Source organism: Dermacentor albipictus, chromosome 7, assembly GCF_038994185.2.
Source record: "Dermacentor albipictus isolate Rhodes 1998 colony chromosome 7, USDA_Dalb.pri_finalv2, whole genome shotgun sequence".
NCBI classification, from domain to species: domain Eukaryota; kingdom Metazoa; phylum Arthropoda; class Arachnida; order Ixodida; family Ixodidae; genus Dermacentor; species Dermacentor albipictus.
Genome location: NC_091827.1, coordinates 35,558,186 through 35,570,696, shown reverse-complemented (window position 1 = coordinate 35,570,696; position 12,511 = coordinate 35,558,186). Strand labels below are relative to the sequence as shown.

General features: G+C 50.9%; 1 protein-coding gene across 1 annotated transcript in view; it reads left to right on the top strand.

Annotated features, from left to right (window-relative positions):
- LOC139047814 (uncharacterized) overlaps positions 1–12,511 on the top strand; it is a 205,694-nt gene that overhangs the window by 171,713 nt on the left and 21,470 nt on the right. The window contains exons 6-7 of the mRNA XM_070521948.1: positions 4,709–5,962; positions 8,429–8,521. Of these exons, the coding sequence (XP_070378049.1) occupies positions 4,709–5,962; positions 8,429–8,521 (1,347 nt within the window). The remainder of the gene's footprint in view (positions 1–4,708; positions 5,963–8,428; positions 8,522–12,511) is intronic.

Genomic DNA, 12,511 nt, shown 5'->3' with positions numbered 1-12,511 from the left:
TGCAACGCCAGACAAAGAACCACCGACCTCGACGTGCTTCTAGACAGCCACGCAGTCACTGCCTTAGTCGACACAGGGGCTGATTACTCCGTCATGAGTGGACACATCGCCGCCCAGTTGAAGAAAGTTAAGACTACGTGGGAAGGCCCTCAAATTCGAACCGCTGGAGGACACCTCATCACGCCGTCTGGAGTCTGCACGGCAAGAATTACCATTCATGACCGGACTTACCCTGCCACCTTCGTTATCCTCCAACAGTGTTCTCGAGACGTCATTCTCGGTATGGACTTCCTGAACCAACACGGCGCAGTCATCGACCTGAAGTCGAAGTCAATAACGCTGTCGGAAGATAAAGCGATACCGCCAGAGAGCCCTCGTAGTCACCACGCCTTGAGTGTGCTCGAAGACCAAGTGAGCATCCCGTCCCGCTCCAGCATTGTTATTTCGGTCGGCACCGAAATACCCGCTGACGTAGAAGGTGTCATCGAAGGCGACCAACGTCTCCTGCTAGACCGTGAAATTTGCATCGCAAGAGGGATCGCTCGACTGCATGGAGGGAAAACTGACGTGTTGCTGACAAACTTCAGCCCGGAGTTCAAGCACGTCAACAAGGGCACGACGATCGCGTACATCGAGGAAATTCTGGAAACCGGTAATGCGTTTGTCCTCTCGGATTCCGCCGTATCTACCCCGACGACCATGGTTCCCGAACCAGACTACGACATTAATCCAAGTCTCCCAGTGATTAAGCAACAGCAGCTCAGAAGTCTGCTTCGACGATACAAAGACTGCTTTTCGACGTCATCGAGGATTCGACAAACCCCAGTCGCAAAGCATCGCATAATAACCGAAGAGTGCGCTCGACCACTCCGCCAGAGCCCTTACCGAGTTTCGACGCGAGAACGCGAAGCTATAAGACACCAAGTCGACGAAATGCTGCGCGACGACATCATCCAGCCGTCGAAAAGCCCGTGGGCGTCTCCAGTTGTTTTAGTGAAGAAAAAGGACGGAACCCTACGTTTCTGCGTCGATTATCGTCGATTGAACAAAATCACGAAGAAAGACGTATACCCCCTCCCACGGATAGACGACGCATTGGATCGGCTCTGCAATGCTAAATACTTCTCATCGATGGACCTCAAGTCTGGCTACTGGCAAATAGAAGTCGACGAAAGGGATCGCGAAAAGACCGCCTTCATCACGCCAGACGGCCGCTACGAGTTCAAGGTTATGCCATTCGGGCTGTGTTCGGCGCCTGCAACGTTCCAGCGCGTCATGGACACAGTATTAGCAGGATTGAAGTGGCAGACCTGTCTCGTTTACTTGGATGACGTCGTCGTCTTCGCCGGAAATTTCGACGATCACCTTAGGCGGCTTGCCACAGTACTAGAGGCCATCGAGTCATCAGGGCTCACTCTGAAGCCAGAAAAATGCCGCTTCGCTTACGACGAGCTTCTGTTCCTAGGCCACGTCATCAGTAAATCCGGAGTACGCCCCGACCCGCAGAAAACAGCTGCCATCGCAAAGTTCCCGCAGCCCACCGACAAGAAGGCAGTGCGTAGATTCCTTGGCATGTGTGCCTACTACAGGCGCTTTGTCAAGGACTTTTCACGCATCGCCGAGCCGTTGACACGTCTAACTAAATGTGATGTTGAGTTCAAGTGGGAAACGCCGCAGGCCGACGCATTTGAAGAACTCAAACGACGCATGCAGTCGCCGCCGATACTTGCGCACTTCGACGAGTACGCCGATACAGAAATCCATACTGACGCCAGTAGCCTAGGCCTCGGTGCCGTTCTAGTCCAGAGGAAAAACGGAGTCGAACAGGTGATATCTTACGCTAGCCGGTCGCTGTCAAAAGCGGAAGGCAACTATTCTACGACCGAAAAGGAATGCCTCGCCATCGTTTGGGCTACAGCTAAATTTCGCCCTTATCTTTATGGCAGGCCATTCAAAGTCGTCAGTGACCATCACGCTTTGTGTTGGCTAGCGAGTATAAAGGATCCTTCAGGACGACTGGCGCGGTGGAGCCTCAGACTACAAGAATACGATATCACTGTAACCTACAAGTCCGGACGAAAACACTCCGATGCCGATTGCCTGTCGCGCGCCCCCATTGACCCGCCGCCGCAAGATGACGAAGATGACGATGCCTTCCTTGGCATGATAAGCGCGGAAGACTTCGCTGAACAGCAACGGGCAGACCCGGAGCTAAAAGGCCTGGTGGAATATTTGGAAGGGCACACCGACGTTGTCCCCAGGGCATTTAAGCGCGGACTATCTTCCTTCACGCTTCAAAACAGTCTCCTCGTGAAGAAGAACTTTTCACCAGTCCGCGCCAACTACCTTCTTGTTGTCCCGTCAGGACTTCGTCCAGAAATATTGCACGCCCTACATGACGATCCGACTGCTGGACACCTCGGTTTTTCCCGGACACTCTCGAGGATACAACAAAAGTATTATTGGCCGCGCCTGACCGCCGACGTCGCCCATTATGTCAGAACATGCCGAGACTGTCAGCGACGTAAGACACCGCCGGCAAGGCCAGCCGGATTACTACAGCCAATCGAGCCTCCTTGCCGACCATTCCAGCAGATCGGGATGGACTTGCTGGGACCCTTTCCGACGTCAACAACCGGAAATAAGTGGATCGTCGTGGCGACAGACTACCTCACCCGCTTCGCTGAAACTAAAGCACTGCCGAAAGGTAGCGCAGCCGAAGTGGCGAAATATTTTGTCGAAAACATCCTGCTTCGACATGGCGCCCCAGAAGTCCTCATCACCGACAGAGGAACGGCCTTTACAGCGGAGCTCACCCAAGCCATTCTGAAATACAGTCAGACAAGGCACAGGAGGACCACGGCCTACCACCCGCAGACGAATGGTCTTACGGAGGGCTGAATAAGACCCTCGCCGACATGCTAGCGATGTACGTCGACGTCGAACACAAGACCTGGGATGCCGTCCTGCCGTACGTGACATTTGCTTACAACACGGCGTTGCAAGAAACAACACAGATCACGCCGTTTAAGCTGGTTTACGGCAGGAACCCGACGACGACGCTCGACGCCATGCTGCCCCACGTCACTGACGAAGAGAATGTTGACGTCGCTAGCTACCTCCAGCGCGCCGAAGAAGCCCGACAGCTCGCCCGCCTACGGATCAAGAACCAACAGAGGACCGACAGCCGACACTACAACCTCCGACGACGCTTTGTTGAGCACCAGCCCGGCGACCGTGTTTGGGTTTGAACACCGATACGCCGACGAGGACTCAGTGAGAAACTACTCCGACGCTATTTCGGACCCTACAAGGTCATCCGACGTATTGGCGCTCTGGACTATGAGGTCGTGCCAGACGGCATTTCGCATTCACAGCGGCGCCGCGCACGATCTGAAGTGGTCCACGTGGCGCGCCTTAAACCCTTTTACGGACGCTGACGAAATTCTTTATTTTTTGTTGTTTTCTTTGCTACGGGTGTTTTTATTTCGCTTGTATGTAGCATCGGGTCGATGCTTTTTAAGAGGGGGGTATTGACACGTGTACTTATCTTTATCGGGCGACCACGTTTCGCCGCTTGACAACTGTAATCGCACAGCGAGGGACGCGCCTGAATGTATCCGATGTTTCTGGAAAGTTATCGATGCTTCTACCCGGCTGTCTGTTGTCGCCGAACCTTGTGTTATCTGATTTCATCGCGTAACGCGAATGGTGTAGAACTTTGTGGAAGGCACACGGGTCCGAACGATTAATCTGGAACATTCGACGACTGCTCTATAAAAGCCGACGCGCTTGAACCGCTGATCAGATTTTCGACGATCGCCGACTGTGTTCGCCGCTATCGTTGTGCTTTAAGTGTAGCCTGTTTTGTGGGCACAGGTTCGCCCAATAAAAGCTAGTTTTGCCTTTCACAGTACTGATACTGTGTTCTCTCTTCACCGTCACTACCACGTGACACTATCATGGGTCAAAGACGAACGTAAGAGCCACGAGGGACACGTACGTGGGTGCTTGGCGGAACAAGTTTCTGTGGAAGGCAGTGTTATGCCCTTGTTCTTTACAGTATACCGTGAAGCGCATTTAGGTTACGGCAGAAATACTCCTCTCTCAATGTATTTCCAAGACACCAAAATATAACGAAAATTATTTAGTATAGCGTAACTTGAGTAGAGTATTTCAGTTACGTACAAGTCCGACCTACCTGCTCGCTAATTTATCCCGTCACACACAAAAGCGCTGTCGCTGTCGCAACCGTGCATTCCAGTTACCGTTGTGCTTCAATGCAGAAAAGAACGTTTTGTTAAAAAGTGAGTGGACCAACCATGCATTGTCGTGATGACATTAATCGCTGATAACTCCAAACTGGTGTCATTCTGCTAATTAAATCGAATTATATACGCCACGAATACGCAACCGCTACAACTTGTAAAGCGCCACATGTCCCATAACGTACTTATTCAGGAAATTAATTCTGCGACTGCCTGTTTCATAGTTGAATGTGTGTTTCGATTTCTCGTGCTAGTAATGGCCACCTTTCTCAATAACCTAGTTGAAGGTCTAGAATTGCGTTATGAGCATCAGCCGATATTTAAGGTGTCTGTAAAACTCAAAAGTTGTAACCCAATATAGCCGCAGCTTCTGCGTCATTCTTAAACTCTGTCAGAGAAGCATTTGTATGACGACGCATTTTTGCCCTTGTGACCCGTAGATGACGGAGAAGATGACTTCGGCAACAGCGACGGTGGCGACGTTGGCGGAGGTGGCGGTAGCAGACTCCCTCCTCCGGTACCAGTCCCTATAAAAGAAAGAACGCCAGCTTCGACGACCACGCCTCCATCAGTAGTACCAGCAGATGGACCGAGAGGACCGGTACCTCCATCTGGGGGACCAGTTCCGCAACAAGGGGGACCAGCTCCCCCATCTGGGGGCCCAGGTGCGCCCCAAGGGGAACCAACGCCGCCATCTGGGGGACCGGGTTCGCCACAAGGGGGACTAGCTCCCCCATCTGAGCGCCCAAGTTCACCACAAGGGCGACCAGGTTCGCCACAAGGGAGACCAGGTTCGCCACAAAAAAGACCAGGTTCGCCACAAGGGAGACCAGGTTCGCCACAAGGGAGACCAGCTCCCCCCTCTGGGGGGCCAGGTGCGCCCCAAGGGGGACCAGCACCGCCATCTAGGGTACCGGGTTCGCCACAAGGGGGACCAGCTCCCCCATCTGAGCGCCCAAGTTCACCACAAGGGCGACCAGGTTCGCCACAAGGGAGACCAGGTTCGCCACAAGGGAGACCAGGTTCGCCACAAGGGGGACCAGCTCCCCCCTCTGGGGGACCAGCGCCGCCATCTAGGGGACCGGGTTCACCACAAGGGGGACCAGCTCCCCCATCTGGGCGCCCAGGTTCGCCACAAGGGAGACCAGGTTCGCCACAAGGGGGACCAGCTCCCCCCTCTGGGGCACCAGGTGTGCCCCAAGGGGGACCAGCGCCGCCATCTAGGGGACCGGGTTCGCCACAAGGGGGACCAGCTCCCCCATCTGGGCGCCCGGGTTCGCCACAAGGGGGACCAGGTTCGCCACAAGGGCGACCAGGTTCGCCACAAGGAAGACCAGGTTCGCCACAAGGGAGACCAGGTTCGCCACAAGGAGGACCAGCTCCCCCATCTAGTGTACCAGTTCCGCCACCTGGGGGACGAGTTCCGCCACCTGGGGGCCCTGTTCCGCCATCTGGGGGACCTCCATCTCCACCGGGGGGACCAGTATCTCCACCTGGGCGACCAGTTCCTCCACCGGCAAGACCAGTTCATCCACCGGTAAGACCAGCTCCCTCACCAACGAGACCGATTCCCCCACCAACGAGACCGGCTCCCCCATCAACGAGACCGGCTGCCCCACGGACGACACCATCTCGTCCACCGAGCAGGCGATTTCCCCTACGGGTGAGGCCATCTCCTCTACCGGCGCCACCAAGTGAGCACTCCTTTCTTTTTTTCTGCGTTCATAAGTTTTCGATCACGACAGACACGTGGTGCAATTAACGGTACGATTCGTCGACTGTACACGTCATCGGACGAAGGGATTAACCCGGTGTACGAAGATGCGGAGCACTCGTACAGGCATACGACCACTCTTGTCCAATATCCCCGCAGGCATATTTCGCGCCGCGCTACGCCTGCGCATTTACTTTTCTTCCGCCGAAAACTACAAACCAATTAACTGCGCGCAACGCTCCTTCGCTGCGGTACAAACCGCATCACTGAAGCACTTGCATGCTTGCCATTGGCAGACACACAGGTACTCTGCAACGATGAGCGGGCCGCGTTTTGTGGGCGTCGTTGACAGCCACTGATTGTAACACTGTAGTTAATAAGGTTAGCTCGATGGCCGTTGCACCCGCAGTAGACGTCGCTACGTCCCTTGCCGCAGCTCGTCATGTAAAACTCGTCTTACAAACTTCTTTTACAGGCGGCGAAACAAACAGAATTATGAGTCGAATATAGGGGCTGGAAGTATACTAAGCTTGGCCTTCCTCCTGAGACTCATTGTACAATAATTTCACATTGACATCAGTCCTTTATAAAATTAACTCTGAACTAATTTCATAGTCGTATCGCTGACGACAAGAACTGATTCGGATAGGACTGCAAGGAGAGTATATTGGTGATGTCAAAAGCATTGATGTGACATCACGTACACTTCCAAACGTCGCCAAATAGACGCGCCCTATATGACGTATCTGAAGACACGACCCGCGATAAACCGAAACTCACGACACCACATATAAGAAGTTAAACGCATGCAAAACTTTGTGCAAGTGGTATATGGACATCACTGCTAACAGCTTCTGAAATAATTGGCACTGTTTCGATTGAGATCGCTGAGTCTTTACAAACTACGTTAAAATCGGTAGGCTCGCTAAATGCGTTTCCAATGCTTTGAGGGGAGCTGAAAATCAAGGATGCAACGTCACTTTCTCAATCCACCACACAATGTAACAGTTTCATTTCTTTTTGTAGTTTGACAAAGAAACTGGCTCCACTAAGGTTCCAATAGGCACGTTTAACGCGTCTCAAAAAAAATGTTTTACTCATTCAGCCGAAGCTGTCCAGAACGTGGCTGAGAGCGTCACGGTGGTGTTTTTACGACTCAGCGCGCAATCGTACGGATGACCTGTCGCACGTATACCGACAGCCGCCTCTAAGATGTTTTCGACAGATTCCAACGGCCAAGAACAAGGTTTCGGTGTGGGCATTCTTCTAGTGAGTCGCGCGTCGGATCCGACTCGATGTTCAATCAGAACTTGCAGGGAAAAAAATTTCTTTGATTAGCTCAGCGCGCAATCGTACGGATGACCTGTCGCACGTATACCGACAGCCGCCTCTAAGATGTTTTCGACAGATTCCAACGGCCAAGAACAAGGTTTCGGTGTGGGCATTCTTCTAGTGACTCGCGAGTCGGATCCGACTCGATGTTCAATCAGAACTTGCAGGGAAAAAAATTTCTTTGATTAGCTGTTGTCGGTACGACATCTCGTACGCCCGCGAATCCCACTCCGCTGTCGTGCTTATGCGCTTCCTACTTGGCAAGCGAGCCAGAAAACCGTCCGATCCGCAGAGTATGACTAGTTGAAAACAATGTCTGCTTCTGTAGTGCTGAAACATTAGAGAAATTAAATTCGGCAGCTGCACTAAAGACTGCCTACGTGAGGGAATGCGAAAGCATTATACAGTCCCTTTGGTGAAATCTTTTTCTTCGCGCGTTCCTCATAGGCGCAATCTCTCGCCTTCGTTCTAACGAAGGCGAGAGAGAGATTCGGCCTCGGTAGCGCGAAATCAAAATGCGCCGTGTCTTAACAAGCCCGCTTGCTCACGAAGAGTTTATAGCTCGAAGGGCCACTCAGCGGCGTTCAATCGGGCATTAATGTTTTCTTTTTATTTGATACACTCATGACGTGGCGCCATTTCCTCCCTATTGGCTACGCCGTCACGTGAGCAATGACGCACGAACTCGGGACACGTTTCGTCAACCAAAACCGTGCAGCCGCACGGACTCTTTTGGTACTATCTTTCACTGACGCCGACATATTTTCGCTTAATGGGGCAAATAACGCTTTCGCGTTAATAATGGATTTGGGCTGTTCGTTACGACTGAGTCGTATACGGTGAATTGCCTGACGCATTTTGCTCTCAACGCGTGTACATTGCAGAGAAAGGGTAAGGCGTGCAGACACGGACACAAGAGAAGTGGACAACACGAACGCCGCATTCGGTTTGTCCACTTCTCCTCTGTCCGTGCCTGCACGCCTTATCCATTCTTTGCATTATGAATCCCTACCAACGAGCTCAACTTTCTGTCGTTCTAAGTGTGTACCTTACCTCGCTCACAATGGCTCGGTTTTGACGACACGCGACACATTGTGATTTTTCCCGCCCGCAGCGACCGCGAAGCCGAAGCCCACACCGACACCGACGACGACACCGACGACGACACCGACGACGACACCGACGACGACGACGCAGCTGCCGAAATGTAAGCAATAGTCGCCGTCACGTTCGATAAATAGAAATACGCGGATAAGATTTTTTTTTTCTGGTAGGTCTAAAGCGCCCGAAATGACTCGTTCACACTGAGGCGACCGTCGTTCGGAGGTGCGCGGATCCAAATCGGCGGCGGCGCATTCCGCCGCACCGATCTGCATTATTTATAGCGATTTCCGCCGCTCCTGCCGCCGCCCGAGTCTCTCGTCGCGTGGACCAATCAGAACTCGACTCAGCAACTGATTCATGTCTTGCGAGTTACGTAGCCAGGAATTTCCTTGTTTTCTTTCTTTATTTTTTTTTTGCAGGGGAAAAGAGAGGCAAGTGCTTGTTGTCGCGCGTCGGTATTCTCAGGGATAACGTTAAGAGACAGAAAGAGAGCGGTGTGGAACAGAGAACAAACGGCGACAGCGAAAAATTCTGGTTTAACATTGAAAGAAAAATTGGAGCTGGGGAGGGCATGTTACGCGTGAGACAGGCAACCGGAGGGCCATTAGTGTTACCGAATGGGTTCCAGGGGAAAGGAAACGCATTCGGGGATGGAAAAATTTAGGTGGGGTTATGAAATTAGGAGATTTGCAGGCGCAAACTGGAATCAGCTAGCGCAGGACTGGGGTATGATTGGAAATCGCTGGGGGAGGTCTTCGTCTACGCCCCCCCCCCCCCCTGCCAGCGGGCATAAATATAGGCTGCTGCTCCTGATGATGATGATCCCTGCTACATGTAAAATTGGACTGATCACGTTCGTACCCGGTGTGTATCACGCTGGTTACGACGCGCCATGCTTCGCCTGGCGGCACTCCGCAAATCATTGATCGCGTTTGATCTCGTCTTCTCACGATCTGTCTCGACAGGCTGCGCCAGCTGGCGCGCAAGTGAAGAAGTTCACAGAGGCGTTGAGAATATTGCCCGGTTCTGTACGGCAAGCGCCACGCCAAGCACAAGTGTAATGTCGAGAAAGACGAGCTTGCGCGAAAAGTTAAGCAAGCGCGATCCTTACATTGTAAACGAAAATAATTGCTCGGTGGGAGTATAATGCTTGTCCTATAGCGACCCCCCGGTTCGGAGTTTATTATGCTCCGTAAGATCGGAGTAGAATTTTTACTCCGTGCGAGCGGAATTTTTGCGTGGAATTAGGGGAGTTTTTTTTCTGTCTTTTCTTTATTCTTTGCTTTGTAATTGACGGCGTTTTTTCGAGGTGCAACGGGTGTATAAAAAGAGGCTCCGCGTGAGTTTGCGCGAACATCTTTACATGCAGCGGCTACTGGTCAAATTTCGAGATATGCACACGTGACCGCGTCAAATTCGACGAAACAAGTCAATGAAAGCACATATGTCATGACACACACAAACATTTCAGAAACGCCCAATGCAGGAATTTGAAAAACATCCCACATACACGCGACACTCAAGAATCAACGCTGCCAGTATATATAGCCACGATATTGTGTGCCTCGAAACCGCCTAGGGAGCAGCTGGGCTTTTTTCAGAATTACGACTCACATGCTCGTTCATACGAGATCTGCCTCCCTGCAATTTACTGAATACCTTAATCAACACAAAACTGTTAATTCAGAATAGTTAGAGAAAAAAGTTAACGGCGTAATTTTTCAAAATTAGCATGCCATTCCGTGAGTGCTGAAGCGACTTCGCACACTGCCGGCGTTCGCGGCCAAAAAGTAGTGCGTTAGTTACAGTAAGCAAGAAAAATGTAAGTGCGTGTGCTTCACAGCAATATTACATTTAGCGATATAGTGGTAGCGTAGCAAGAAATTATTACGTGTGAGCATGACCCGCAGCAGCCGACGTAACACCGAAAAATGCGCAGTCATACATTTTATACACCCGCACTACTTGCTCTGCGTCCAAGCAATCTTTCTCGGTTGTGAAAAGGAGCTACATCGCTGATCTATTGAGTGAATCCTTAAACTCGGAGCCAGCAGGCATGTGTCTAAATCAGTGTCTGGGATAGAGCATAATGTTAATGCAATATCGGAGGCAACGACGAGACAAAAACCTATATGCGCGATAACAATTCAATTCACATCGTTCAATAAGATGCTTTATTTACAGTACGCATACTTATGTCCTACCATTTTTCTTCGGGCGAGGATATCCGTTCACAGATACATAAAAACAGTAGCTTGCACTGCGGTATTTCTCAGTGGAAATACAGCAAAGCAACGAACATGGGGTACGCCATTCATGTGCGACTAGCGCGGACGTCGTCGCTCGAACAGTGGCTACTGTTGCCATTGCTGCACGGTTCTTTCAAACATTACACCGGACGTCGTCAGCATACACCGGACGTCGTCAGCAGGACATAAAAGTCGTATTTCACGTACTGAAGAACACAAGCCAGGGTAACGCATCACGAAAACACAGTCAGAACCTGAGCCGACATCACGAGCCAGTGAGCAGCTTCGAGGTATAACTAAGCTTTTTTCCGCACTTGAAAACGTTGCTCGTGCATTCATCGTTGTCAGCAAAGTGATCAGAGCTAACGTACTTGAAGCTAAGATACAGTACGCTTCAGGCATGCCTATAACACTTCCTGGAAGGAAATACGGGAAACAAATTGACGAAACGCTGTCACGGAACCACACTTCACAGATGCAAACAAACAGCCAGCCATGAGCACTGCCGGCTCCGCCGAACGCACCCGGTCGCTGGCGAGGCGCACAGCCTCATGGGAAGCGCCACGAGACCAATTTTTTTCGGTGGAGGGGAGTTTCACGGGAGTTTCACGGGAGAACAACATTTTGAAACGGAGTAAAATCGCGTCATGTCGCCTTAATACCGCCGCAGCTAGCCAGCGGAGTGAAACAAGGGGATGGCGCTGTTTTGCTCCCACACATCGGAGTAAATATTTGAGGAGGGGGAGGTATTAGGGCACATCACCTGTTAAATACTCCCAGGTTTCGTTTACAGTGTACGCTAGCGCAGGACAGTATAGTGGGACGTGTCAGGGAGGGTGGGAATGTGGCTGGGCGTGGCTGGAAAGGGGGAGTGCAAAATAAAGCTCATGCTTGGCAGATTACGCTAGTAGTAAAATAAGGCGAGCTTCTTTTTTCTTCTTTTTCCACCTTTCGTCGTGTTCACGAAATGCGAATGATGTGAACGACGCGGTTTTTCGGCGGAAAGAGATTCCGCGCCGCTGTAGACGCGCCGACGGTCGCAGTGTGAACGAGACACAAGTTGAAGCCTGAAGAAGAAGATAGCCTGCATGTATGGGGTCAAGGTAAATTTGGAAGCACAAAACGCGTTCGCACCATATGCCAGCTTCTAGATTGGGCCCTACCACGAATGCTAAATGACCTCGGGTTAGAAATCGCTGGACCCGGTTCTTTCATAACTGTTCTTCGTTGACCGGCCACCGATTTGACCGGTGTGTTCTGCTCATACGAGCAGCTTTTAGCGCTCGAACTAATTTGCGGTCACAAGTGCTGAGAGTAACTGGAACAAATGTACCAACTGCTTATTTTTCTCTATCACTATGCTTGCACGTAACATTTAGCCTTACGAAATGCACGTAATCAATGTCGACGTTCACTTACCCCATTCAAGTTTCAAGTTTCACGTTTTATTGCTTCATTCATTAGTGGTACATATATGCAGTAGAAGTTATACAGAATTACCCTGTTTGGCTCAAAATATGGTCGCTTATTCTATCGATGGTCACCTTACAGACTATTGTTGACACGTATCATTTCTTTATTGATAAGTGTTAATAAGTGGCATTATTCACTCATCTTGTCGCCTCTCCAGTAATGAATATATCACCTTTGCAAAAATCTCTTCTAGTAGGAGACATCACGCGCTTAACATTACACCATTTTTTGCACGCACTAATACTTTTAAGTATAGCTTTTTCCCTAAAACAATTGAAGCCTGGAATTCGCTACCAGGAACCAACCATTCTCTCCCATTAAATGAATTCTTGTCTGTACTCCCTCAACACTGCGCCTAAACTTTCTTTGTT